The sequence below is a fragment of the Rosa rugosa genome, chromosome 3, assembly GCF_958449725.1.
Source record: "Rosa rugosa chromosome 3, drRosRugo1.1, whole genome shotgun sequence".
NCBI lineage: Eukaryota > Viridiplantae > Streptophyta > Magnoliopsida > Rosales > Rosaceae > Rosa > Rosa rugosa.
This window is the reverse complement of record NC_084822.1, coordinates 17,321,056-17,334,677: the sequence shown is the minus strand read 5'-3', so window position 1 is coordinate 17,334,677 and position 13,622 is coordinate 17,321,056. Positions and strand designations below refer to the sequence as shown.

At 41.8% G+C, this 13,622-nt stretch overlaps 1 protein-coding gene across 2 annotated transcripts; it reads left to right on the top strand.

Moving 5' to 3' along the window:
• The first annotated feature begins 10,188 nt into the window (after window positions 1-10,188).
• LOC133739781 ((-)-alpha-pinene synthase-like) lies at window positions 10,189-12,911 on the top strand. Of its 2 annotated transcripts, none has more exons than XM_062167586.1 (7): window positions 10,189-10,371; window positions 10,467-10,743; window positions 10,848-11,241; window positions 11,399-11,617; window positions 11,701-11,839; window positions 11,924-12,172; window positions 12,273-12,911. In XM_062167586.1, the coding sequence occupies exons 1-7, from the start codon at window positions 10,243-10,245 to the stop codon at window positions 12,564-12,566; spliced, it is 1,701 nt and encodes a 566-aa protein (XP_062023570.1). In that variant the 5' UTR covers window positions 10,189-10,242; the 3' UTR covers window positions 12,567-12,911. The 2 variants fall into 2 exon arrangements, with proteins under 2 accessions (XP_062023570.1, XP_062023569.1); XM_062167585.1 differs by having other exon boundaries at window positions 10,464-10,743.
• Window positions 12,912-13,622: the final 711 nt, after the last annotated feature.

Here is a 13,622-nt window from a genome sequence, read left to right as displayed (position 1 = left end):
TAGCGGCCTAAACATCTCCTAACACTCACGCATACCCAATGACTTAGCCAATACCGAAGAGCACACGATGGGGATCCGCTGCAGACGGGCCATCACTCGGAAAGTATTGACACATCACCAAATATGCACCTTACGCTCTGATACCAAACTGTCACGCCCCGGATTTTGAATAACAAATTCAAATCCGAAACATGAATTAATACAACTCACATAAATACAACCTGAATTTTTTTCTCAAAACAACCACACCTCACATCGCTCGATATTACATAAACCAAATCGCAAATTTGTTTATTACAGCACACTCTCACCAAATTATATTGTAAGGCTCAAATGAGCATAACTCACCTCACAATTACAATTGCTGTAAAACTAAAACAAATTCTCTAACCCGCACGATCACCGTCCTGATTCTCCTGACCTGTAGGATTACCCGCTACACAATTTGAATAGTGTACCGGGATTGCAACAACACAAACCCGGTAAGCTTTTGACAGCCCGTATGAGTAAACAAGGAATTGCACGATTTTAAAGTAACAAAATCAACTCAAGCACATTTTAATTTTGTTTTGCATAATAATTGAAGTGTACAACGTCACTTCAAGCATCAATCTACTCACGTCTCATCATGACTACTCAAAAACAAACAACTTCTTACTCAATATATACTCACAGGCTTATGATTTATTTATATAAATCATCCCATGCAGTATATTATACTTACAGGCTTATGATTAATTATATTAATCACCCCATTCAGTATATCATACTTACAGGCTTATGATTAATTATATTAATCACCCCATTCAGTATGTCATACCCAAGGGCATATGATAACTCGTTTATCCCCCAAGCAGTATGATGGCAGACAGACTAGAGCTCTAACTGAATCGTAGAGTGTCACCTTGGCCAAGGTTCACCCTTACGAAAATATTTGCCTCAAATCACTCGACTCCTCATTTAACTCATCTCAACGACTCAACTATAGCACTTTACTCAATTACTCTTTATCACACTCAACTCAACCTATAAGATAAATTATATCTTCTAGAGAGTAATGCTCGAATTGTAAATCAATCGCATCAATTCCACACTTCACCAAATACCACACATCCAATATATATTCCACGTAAATATATATATACGTAGTCACCCACACAAGAATGACCACTAATACCAACTATAGTTCACATGCATTAAAATCAGGAAATTCATTTTTATAGTTTAAATACATTTTACTTACCTATGGACCGTAGTTGAGCAAGTCCATATAATTTAAAACAAATATTTATTTTCATAAAACAATTTCCACAATTTCCCAATTAAATAAAATCACCGAATTTCGGTTCGTGAATGAACCATGTGCGATTTACTCACCTCGATATTCCCGCTGCGTCTTCAATTCAACACAATACACACCGAAATCGCTCACCCAAGGGAGACCGTCAATCACCTAATCACACATGACCTTAACTTAGCCAATAACTCAAAAACATATTCAAACGACAATCCAACGGTCGGATCGAAATTAAATGATGATCCAACGGTCGGATCCTCACGGATCGCCCTTAGGATCACCCTCCAAAAATCATCACGAAGATCCAACGGTCGGATCTTCTTGAATCGTCCTTACTAACATCTTCACAAATTTATACGAAAATCCGACGGACGGATTCTCACGAATCGCCTCCCTAATCACTGTTTTGCATTTATACGAAGATCCAACGGTCGGATCTTCGCCCATGACCACACAAAGCCACTGGGACAGTCATAAGATCATCATATCAAAACTACAAGTCCATCGGACGGTCCTAACTTCACAGATCACAAATCTAACGATCGAAATCGATCGAAACTTAAAAATTCATAACTTAATCATACGATCTCCAAAAATTATGAATTATATATGCACACGATCGTATCGACACGTAGAACACAAAAATGGACAGAAGCTGCCCTTGGAGTGGCTGGAGGTCGCCGGAAACCACCATCACAGCGGCGGCGCCGCCGCCCATCTAAAGTCAAAATTTGATAAAACTCACAACATGAAAGTCCTTCATCTCAACTCCAATTTCACTTTTCATAACTACGACAAAGTCAGATTATAAGCCAAAAGATTGAATTTTACCTTGGAAGTCGACGGATCCGATGAACCCTAGTTTCAAAACTCCAAAATTCGATCACCACGGATCAAATCGCTGCAAGCCTTCTTGGGGATAGCTTCTACTTCCTCTGGGCTAGAAAAGCCCTCAAAGAACTCGAGCTATAGTGGCCGGAGCTGGGAGAACCAAGGTGGCGAAGGAAGACGATTTCCAGCTCGGGCTGTGCGGCTTCTCGGTCTTCTAGCGGCCACTACGATGGTTATCTCAAGTCGATGTCTTCTGGAAAGTTGTAGAAAACTTCACGGTGAGAAAAATTACTTTTGGAATCAGGTCGATCGGAGGCCTGTAGAGGAAGATATGGCCAGACAAAGTAGAGCCCAGAAAAAGTGGGGAAGAGCGATTTCGTCTCCGACGAGGCTCTCTTCTCGACCTTGTAGAGCCTCATACAGCTCGTATTTCACTTCGATTTCTTCTACAAACTCGTAAAGGGGGTCGAGACCAGAAAACCCCACTTTGTTTCACATCAATCGGGGGCCGGATGAGGAAGAACGAAGGTGACGAAGGGAGGGGGTCGCGGCTGGGCTCGGGAGAGAAATGGGGAGAAATTTCTGGAGTTCCAGAAATTCTGTCCTCATTTGCAATATTCGGATTTTTTTCTCATATTTATAGAAAATCCCAATTTTCAAATATTCGTAACTTATTCATACGAACTCCGAATATTGCGTTCCATATGTCCACGAACTCGTATCGACGCGCTCTACAACTTTCATTAAGGAAGTTTTCCCAATTTCCCAATGTATAAAAAGTCACTTTTTGAGACCCCCTAAATAACGTTAGTTTTCAAAAATTAATCGTTCGAACTAATTCCACAACTTCTCCGAGCCTCGTATTCGCTCCCACTATCGTGAAATCATTTCTAAAAATCCACGGAATTTAATTTGGTAACCACCATTAGCTGGACGTGAAGTACAGGAACAGCCATTCTGTAGCTTGAACCCATTCCTTCAAAGAGTCCATCCCTTCTCATCCCTCCAAGATTCTATCAAGAAGAGAAAGGGGGAGAAGGAGGTGAGAACCAAAGCCCCTTCCATCTGGAGGGCACAACACGGGCCGGGTTCAGAAAGAAGGAAACAGAGGAGGAAAGACAAACCTCAATTTGGCTTCCCTCCCTTCCCCGATTCGCTCCGCGTGTAGGATTATGACAAAGATGATCTCGCATGATCGTGGATCCCACACTCGGAGCCCCCTCGCGTTTCTAAACCAATCTGAAGCCTGGCATTGTTGTTGCAGAATTCCAGAAGGAAGAAACAAGGGGTTGCCTAAGATTACGCCATGAGGCCTAACCCAGGCTTAAGATTATGCCATAAAGCCTAAAATTTAGAGGCTAAAGGTTATTTCATGAGGGGAAGATTTGTGAAGAAGGAGAAAAAGAAGCAAGGACTGAAAGGCCATTTCTTGAATATTTCAGAAAAATTGTTGTGAGTATTCCCTTCCCGAAATACAACTATTTATAGGGAATTCAAGCAAATCCCCACCCTTGAAAGAAGCTCAATTTCAAAACCGATGTCAGTAAATCGAGATTAGTGATTCCAAATCTCGGGAAAAAAGGGACTAATAGCATGTAAGGAGACCGAACGGTTTTCGAGGAGGTAACTGTTCTATTCACGAGATTATTTTTTCACGACCGTTGTTTTTTAACGAGTGATTAATGCCTTAAATCTCGGAAAAAGAGGATTAATAGCATGTGAGGAGACCGAACGGTTTTCGGGGGGGCCTACAGAGATTGGCCCACAAAGCTCAATTTCAAGCAAAGTTCGTCCACGCGGAGGTTCACCGCAATAGCACTAGCTTCGGCCTGAGTGGCCCGTTCTCTGAGATGGGCCAGGTTGCGGCCCATTTCTTCAGAAGCAGCCAGAGGTTCATCGAGTTGGGCTTCTTCTGTAGCAATCGCGTTTTCAACAAAGGCTAAACCGGTATGGAGGTCCTCGATCCGAAGTTTGAAGTCGGACCTTTGCATTTGTAGTTCCCGCAGGCGGTTGGTTCGCTCATTTAAAATACCGCGAGAGATGTCCATTTCTCGAGAGAGGCTATTCAAAGCCTCTCGAGTGTCGTGAGCCTGGGCGTTCGCGGCCGGTTGACGTTGGCGGGCCTCACAAAGTTCATTCAGCAGATCGTCAATGGCACTAAATTGCTGCAGGGTCAATGCCTTCTGGCGAAGATACCTTAGAGCTTCCAAGACTCACGGAAGGATCTCAGTCTCCAATACCTGAGGACCCAGATGTCCGTGAAGCACCATCTTAGCCTCATCCACAGCAGAAAGAGGAGTTACCTCCAACACCCTCATCAATCTCTCGAATCTGGTAGGAGGAGGAGGCGGCGGAGGTGCCACAGGATCACGAACCACCAATGCAAAAGGGTGGACAGCTTCCTCAGTTTCTTCATCTTCAACAGGTTGGTCTGTCCCTTCAGCTGCAGGAGAATCTGGAAACTCAACTCGCGGCTCACCATGGGCAAGTGGAGCAGATTCAAACACAGGGCCCTCGGCTTCGACGGTTGTCTCATGTATTCGCGAGACTTGGGGGGGGACCACCACCGTCAGTATCATTTTCCATCTCTGGGGCGACTGTCCCACCGATAGGACCCTCAGCGTTCGTAGCCACCTCCTTGGTACAAACAGAATTCTGGTCAGATTCAGAAAGTCAGAGAACGGGTTTGGATCAAAAAAGGAAATGGAAAGCATTGGCCAACAGTGGCACCTCTCGAGTTTTCGGGTCAATATCTGGTACGTGGTCACCAAGAGGAAGAGGCCTCACTTCATTCACCTCTTGGACCTTTAGTGTCGCGAGAATCTCTGTCGTCATCAGTTCCTCATAAGCGGCAGAATTCTCAGAGTGGCTTTCCACACTTTCATGCTCCGAGGAGTCGTCATCGGAGATCGTTATTAGAACGGTAGGACCTTGCAGAGCTCTGTAGATGTGGGAGACGGAAGAGGCGCCACGGGGTTAGTTGATGCTTGAACTAGCGAGAGAGTTGGCTTTTCTGCAGCGGTTGAGGATCCAGCCTCGCTCAGGCGAGAGAGATCAGTGGTCCTCTGACGGACCTGTCAAAAGATACATAATGAAGATCGTGCCCAGATTCTAAAATTTAAATAAAATAAAATAGGGCCAGAGCTTACCAGCTGCATTGACAGAGGCTCGTCATCCTCAAAGTCCTCTTCAGCGATTTGGGCGCGACCGCGTTTGCAAGTATGAGCAACAATTACCTGCACAGAAGAGGAATCACAACTCAGAAAATAGAAGGGGTCTGGAAAGCCAAATGTGCAAAGTCAGAATTAGTCTGGGGCAGTTTGCCTCAGTAAGGCTCACATCGTCATCATCAGAGGACTCCCCCTCAGGAGGCTCCTCGGCTACTGCCTTCTGTTTCCCGGCCTGAGTAGAGGCTGCCCTGCTCCAGGTGGTACGCTAAAAATAAAACAAATGCACTTAGCAATAAGGATTGATACTCAAGCCAAGGAAAAGGAATGGTGAAGAAAGACAAAAACATACTGTTGCCCTAGGCTCGTGGATTTGTATCCCTGGACGCGATGAGCGAGAAGGTAGAATAGGTCGCTGGGGTTGTGCTGCAGGGTTGGAGAAGCGCTCAAGAATCTTGCGGTCCTCCGGACCAGGACTACTCATGCCACGAAAGATCAGGACGAAGAGTTCGTCATGTGGCGGGTCCCAACAGTTCACGGACACTTCTTTCCACCAATCAGCATAATCATCGTCTACATCGTTGAGGGGGTACAACGCTCTGACCCAAGGGGGAATCACTATCAAAGTAAACTGACTCTGAAAGGGGGCAGACCCAGGTGGGGCTAATCTCCGCCAAGAGGTGTAGTAGTTGGCAGAATCAACTAGAGGCCAAGGTACCAACTGGGCCAACCCAAATTGGCGAGCAAAGTGGTTAGGGGCGTAGCGCTCATAACTTACGCGTTTAGTGGCAAGACGAATATCCAAGCAGGAGATGGCGCGACGAAAGGCCAGGAAGGCTCTTTCGCTATGATCCCGTCCACTGGGCAGAAAGCCATCATCAAGGGGAGGAGGGAATCGCCTAGAAAGGACTATTTTTGGGTCCGGCATCTCTCCCAGTAAGTACAAGTAAATAAAACACTCGGAGTAGGGTGGAGCTCAATACCTTACGTTGCGGCAAAGCCAGTTCCCCAAAAGGGAATCAACTGGAGGTTCCTTTGGAATATCACCGCGACGGAAGAGAGGGAAATAAATCTGCAGCCAAAAGGCAAGGATCCAGAAGGGGCCACTAATGTCGGTATCAAATGGGCGCATTACGGCTCTATAAAGGGAGCGATATAACGCACCCAATACAGGTTGCCCAAGGCCAACGCAAATACCATTGTAGAGAGCAGTGGCCAGAGAATTCCAAGGTCCAGTAGGTTTGTTGGAAGAAGTGCAAAAGATAAATTTGCAAAGCCAGAATTCCAGGAATGCGATACCTCCTGTATGGTCACGCCAGGTGCAGTAATAGTCGCGCCAGGATGGGTAGGATTTGCTGTGATGCCCTCGACCAGCCATATCCATTCTCAAAGAAAATTGAGTGCCATCAAACTGACCATGCACATAGGGGTCAAAGTCAATGGGCAACCCCGTGATAGTAAGAACATCCAGCAGAGTTATGCTCATCTACCCAAACCGGAAATCGAATGTATTGCTGGAGGTGTTCCAGAAGCAAAGAGCGGCGGCTAGCGGTGCAGGGCTAGTATTATTGGGAAGACAGAAGCATAGATCGATGGTTTGGGTGATACCCACCGCATCCCATCGGGCCAAATCTCTCGCTCGGACCTCCTGATACCAAACATTTTCCTCGGGAGCGACGGTAGGCCAGTAGCCCACTTTCCTCCTTGGTCCCCAACTGCTAAAATCACCAGGCACCTGCCGAAGAGCCGCTATGGGACGGCGGATGGGAAGCGCATAATAGGCCATAGCATCATCTGGCAAACAATCGCGAGGTGTGGGACCTAGACTCGCTTGACTATCACCGCCACCAAAGCCCATCAGTCGACTTCTCTCCTCTTCGGTCTGACTTCTACATCGAACACTCATGTTAGTCCGCCAGGCGAATGCGGCTTTCTCAGTGATTTCATCTGCCTGATCGATAACGAATGGTTTCTTGGATGCCATTTCTAGGTCGCAGAGAATACTTCTCCATTACACTTTGATTTATAGCTCAAATATGTTTGGAGATTAATTTATTAGCTGGGCCAGTAAGTGGCCCTAGTTGATAATTAATGAGTCATTATTCCATCTTGAGAATCGCATCTAAGGCGACAGTGAAGATACTTCTCCAATACGCCTTGATTCATAGCTCAAATATGTTTGGAGATTAATTTATTAGCTGGGCCAGTGAGTGGCCCTAGTTGATAATTAATGAGTCATTATTCCATCTTGAGAATCGCATCTAAGGCGACAATGAAGATATTCCACCTTTTCCTACCACCGCAGGGCCAACATAGTGGCCTGATGTTTTTTAAATAAAACATGATTAAAACCGATGCGGTTTTTAGATGCTAAAGTTGCAGCAAAATATGGTGGTTTTACTTGGTCACAAGTCATGATGACGATAGCCATGATCCAATCATCCTCTTTGGCATAAGACTCGCGAAGGATTAAATGAAAGCAAACAGTTTGCTATTTTGCATCTTATTTCGCCAAGTACTATAGGCCTTGATCTAGCCAGGAAAGCGGCTCCAACACCTACATTTGAGAAAATCAACAGAGAGCCAGCAAACAAGGCAGACACTTGTTGCTATACACATGGCGAAGCTAACACCAAGGAAGAGAAAGATTCTCATTCGCGATCAAAAGCAGTCTCCTACGCATGGGGGGCACGCTAAAGTTTTGATTGCCTACAACCTGCCCAAGTTTCGCTAGATCCATGGGGGGGAATAAAGTTGGCAAAGGAAGCGTCAGTTCATGACAAAGGCATTTCAGATTACGGCATTCAAGCTTTATGGCCTATTTAGAGGCCTATATGGAAACAGTCAAGCCAATACAAGTGGTTTTGGAGCGACAACATTATAAGAGTAGTGCTGATTCAAGACCTCTTCAGTCAAGACGAACACTTTTGACTTCGAGGTCTGGGGGGCAATGTTTGGACCCAAAATGAGCATTTTGGCCTGACAAGGCACGTCTTGGAGAAATTGAGCCAATGTCAGTGGCTCAAGCTATATATTGTCGACAAGTTCGAAATATATATTTAGAGGCTAAATAAAGCCTACTATGGAAGCATGAAAGCATGAAAAGTCAACTTTAGCACATTTTCCTACTTCGGCTAGGAGAAACCGAGCTAAACAAGAAAGGAGGGGCAACAGACTAACCAAACAAAATTCAAATGAGCCGAAACTTTCCAGATTAAATCTAGAAAGCCCAAGGATCATTTCTTATAAAGAGTGCCAGAGCTAGTTTTGAGTGGAAGGCCTTCAAACAATCAGTCCAATTTTCTACAGAAGCAAAACTGGAAAACTGGACCTGTAAGAGGTCCAGCAGAATTTCCGGCCCAACCGCATGGAATAAAGCTCTGAAACTTTGTCAGGATGATCTACACGCATAGTGGAACATTTTTTATGAAGAAGTAGAAGGCTCATTCTGAAGTCTTGTTGGAGAAATAATTGAAGGAATAAAGGGGCAGAAACTGACCTAAAACCAGCTTAATATGTTCATGTTTCCTACCCACATGAAGAAAGCTAGATGCTTTTCTTTTTTTCCTTGGATATATTTTTCTACTACAATCTCTTTAATAGATCATCATCACTTCCATGTTTTTGCACCTTCATGCTTTGTTTTCATTTCATCATTTCTCTATCTTTTCCATATTTTACAAATCACTTTCATACTCCACTTTCATTATTTTTCTTCCACTCATCATTTCACTCTTCTTTTTCTTCCCTATATAAACACCTTCTCCTCTCATTCTAGAGACACATTCACAACATCAAAACATCTCTAAGATGATCTAAGTTCTCTCTAGAGCAACCTCTCTAAGAGCAACTCCTCTCATTCTCTTTCTCTTACCGGTGATCACACTCCTAGTCCTAGTCTTCTCATAAGCCGACTTTCAGTACGTGCCACCAAACCCTCTGCCAACGTACTTCGGTCCTAGACTCCTAGTCTCCTCGGGAACCGACGGTAGTGCCGCAACCACAACGGTTACAGAACCAGCCAAGCAAGGGTAACGCCCTAGCAACCCAGCCAAGCTAAAGTCACGCTTTAGCAAGTTCTCCTCACTTCCCAGTGGTTCTCGCTCTGCTCGATCTACAACATCGAGTATCGATTGTGATTTTCAAGAAGCTCAGCAAAAGTCCTCGCCACGAGGCACAAAGAATCCCGCGACGAGGTTAGTGCTCTCCTCGTCTACAATCGCTCAACAGAAGTCAGGTCAAGGGACACCCCCGACGACCGCACCCGACGGTGCTGGCACGCCCGCGCAAGAAAGAGATTGTTGACCAGCTGCAACAAAATTGGAGCCAAACAAGACCAAAGCCTTACCACCCCACCAAACACACACACCCTGATATTTTATCAAATAGTTCTTTGAAAAGTTTGACAAGATATTTTTAATTAATTAAATAATCAAAATTTTTAATTAAAAATATTAATTTATATTCATTTTTGTTTAATAATATGTGTAAAATACGGAAAAAAACGTAAAATAAATCATGTATAAATTTAATGAGTTCCTTTTAAATATATGAAATACGGAAGTATTTAAAAAAAAAACATAAATACTTATTTTATTCATTTTATTACTATCTAGGATCATGCCATCATCATTGCATACTAAGTTTGTTCAGTATCGACACGTTTCACATTCACAAAAACAACGTTGCAGAACAGCTTAATTTTTTCAACGTTTCAGTCTAAAAAAGGAAACTCATTCGTAGCTAGGCCATCTTTTTGGACCCATCTGAAACACGTGAAATTGCCTAGTTTTTATTTTACAATTTTGTTTCCATTGCCACTGAAAAAAGTTATGCTAATATCAATTTAATAAAGCGTCCCTTCGCCTATATAAGCATATCGATCATATATAGTACTCCAGTACACAAGCATCTGAAAATTAAGAAGCAAGCAACTAGATCATATCTATGGCTAGAGATCCTTCCTTATCAAGTCAAGTACCACAAATTGCTGAGCCTGAAATTGTTCGCCGGACAGCAAATTTCCAGCCAAGCATTTGGGGAGATCAGTTCATCAACTATGATTCTCAAGACATTGTAATTAACTATTCCTCTAAACTCGGTCGGTAGGTTTATATGGTTTTGACTCATTTTATTTTGTGCTTAATTCAGTTAATTGTTTGTTGCAGAAGACTGAGGCCCTTTGGCAACAACAGGTTGAGGAACTGAAAGTAGTCGTGAAGAGGGAAGTATTTACAAATGAAGGTGATTTTTTCTATCGACTCAAGTTGATCGATGCAATGCAACGACTTGGCGTGGCATACCATTTTGAACAAGAAATAGAGGATGCACTGCAACACATCCATGCTACATATCATGATCAGGATCACTATGATGATAAGGGCGATCTTTACACTGTTGCGCTGTGTTTTCGGTTGCTAAGGCAACATGGATATGATATCTCATCAAGTACGTAACTGATTAAATTTTAATGCAAGACTATGGTAATTGTATGCTTTTTAAATTCTTATGCTAGTCAATGGTGTCCATCTGTTGACATATTATTCAAGCAGATATATTCAACAAGTTCAGAGATGCAAATGGTAGCTTCAAAGAAGGCTTAGTTGTTGATGGGTCTGCTATGCTGAGTCTCTACGAAGCTGCACATCTTAGGATTCATGGAGAAGATACACTAGAAGAGGCTCTTGTTTTCACCACTACTCACCTCCAGTCCGCAAAATCCAATGCATGCTATCAAGTACAAATGACTGAACAAATAACTCAAGCCTTGGAGAGACCTCTGCGAAAAAGTCTAGAGAGGATATGTGCCAAGCGTCACATGTCAATTTACCAACATGAAGATGAAGCCTCACTCATCCAACGCAATGAAGCTTTATTGAAACTCGCAAAGTTGGATTTCAATCTCGTTCAGTTTTTACACAAAAAGGAGTTATGTGAGATTGCTAGGTAAGTAATTACTTTAGTCAATTTTGATGTTAGCATACGTCCATTTTACATTTAGTTATTCTTTAATTGATTATTAGAACATTATAGAGTAATTTGAAAATTTATCAAGTTTACATTATAAGGATGAACTGAACTAAATTTATATCGGATGTATTAGGTGGTGGAAAGAACTTGACTTTGAAAGGAAATTGCCTTTTGCAAGAGACAGGAAGGTGGAGTTGTTCTTTTGGATAGTGGGAGTATATTTTGAACCCCAGTACTCTATGGGCAGAATCATTATGACAAAAGTGGCTATCCTCCTAACTGTGTTGGATGATATCTATGATGCATATGGTACATTTGAAGAACTCGTGATCTTCACTGAAGCAATTGACAGGTTCAATATATAAAAAATGTAATTGTTAATATATATGTGTTCAAGAATCCTAGTATGTAAATATTTTTATGATTATTTTTCAGGTGGGATGTCAAATGCATAGATGGACTGCCGGACTATTTGAAAATATTCTATCATGAACTTTTGAATCTTTTCAATGAAATTGACAAATTGATGTCAAAGGAAGGAAGATCATACCGAGTTTCCTACGCTATACAAGCTGTACGTAATACATGATCTATTAAGAACATTGAAACTTTTATTTCAAGTTCACTGGCTTATAATATATTTGTGTATATTGCTCAGATGAAAGATCAAGCCCGATCGTATTTCAATGAGGCCCAATGGTTGCACGAAGGACGCACTCCGAGCATGGAGGAGTATATGAGTGTTGCTACTGTTTCAATTAGTTACACTTTTCTAACAACCATTTCATTACTTGGCATGGGAGATATTGTAACGAAGGACGCATTTGAGTGGTTGTTGAATGACCCAAAAATTGTTAGAGCTTCCAATGTCATTTTTAGGCTTATGGATGACATTGTTTCCACCAAGGTACATATACACATTACACTTAATGTTGAATTCTAATTGTATCATCACCATATAGAAAACAACTATTGATTAAATATTTTAATTTATTTTACTTTTGCAGTTTGAAAAAGAGAGAGGACATGCACCATCTAGCATTGATTGCTATATGAAGCAATATGGTGTTTCAGAGCAAGAGACGATTGATGTTTTCAACAAAAAAATTGTGGAATCATGGAAGGATATAAACGAGGAGTTCCTCAAACCAACCACTGTGCCAATGCAGGTTCTTATGCGAGTTCTTAATTTAACAAGAGTAGCAGATCTTCTTTACAAGGGAGAAGATGGATTCACACGGGTTGGGAAGATGACCAAAGATAGTGTTGCTGCAGTTATTATCGATTCAGTGCCACTGTGATCGAGTTGGTTTCAAAGTTAGTTGGTCTCCATATATATACGTAAATAAGTGGGAGATTGCTGTTTACTCTTTCCATGATCAATAAGATGTAACTCCAGTAACTAAATTAGGTCAAACCACTTTCCGTGCATGTTGAAAGGGTTGTTGGGGCCGCCAGTTTGTTTGTAATAGTATTGTTTGTCAAGTTTGTTTGGAGTAGTGTGTATTGTTTCTCAGTGTTTGTTTGGGATAGTGTCTATTGTTTCTCAAGTTTTTTGAAATGTGGTGTATTGTTTCTCAATGTTTGTTTGGAATAGTGTGTACTCAAGTTTATCTTTATAACATAACATAATATTATTTATATACTGTACAAGAAAGTGTGATTTGATTAGCAAGTTAAATTCACCACCAATGGCTTAATTCTTTCGCCCTAATTAGTTTGGTACCTAACAATTAAAAACGATCAATGTGATACATAGATTTAAAATTTTGTATGGGTCTTTCTAAATGTACCCAGCAAATATCTAACTACACCCAGCAATATAAATTATGATTATTATTTCCAGTATTACCCCTTATATTAATTTTAGGAAAAAAAAAGAAAGACAAACAATAAAAAACTACACTTGCTTTACATCGATGGCGATTTTCTTCCTCTTCCGTTATTTCTTTGTTTTCTTCTTTGATCTTCCCTCTGTCTATCTTCTTCTCACGTTTTGGAGCCAGCAACTTGAATTGCTCCTCTTCCATCTCATTTTTACTTTCATATGATATATGTGTTGATTAACTTTTCAAACTGGTAATCATTCATACTGATATAATTTACATGTCCAACTAATGAACAATGGGATTTATGCTTTCAGTATTAAAAAAAATAAAAAAATCAGTTTCAGCCAAAAGACAAAAGGAAGAAGAAGAAATTTCAGAATGTAAATAGGGAAACACAAATATATATGTTTTTCATCGTGCAGGGTATCATATGACCGTCAAAACTCAAAAGGTTTGGGCAGAAAAATAGAGAAGAGGAGATGGAGTTTGGGGGTCACCAATGTTTTTTTTTTCTTTTTTGATAAGAAG

Bases quoted from the DNA above. Each gene is read 5' to 3' on its own strand.
- LOC133739781 (XM_062167585.1), top strand. From the start codon at position 10,243: ATGGCTAGAGATCCTTCCTTATCAAGTCAAGTACCACAAATTGCTGAG. The intron at 11,618-11,700 runs GTTCAATATATA...ATTATTTTTCAG, and splicing joins TTCACTGAAGCAATTGACAG to GTGGGATGTCAAATGCATAG. The intron at 11,840-11,923 runs GTACGTAATACA...TATATTGCTCAG, and splicing joins TTTCCTACGCTATACAAGCT to ATGAAAGATCAAGCCCGATC.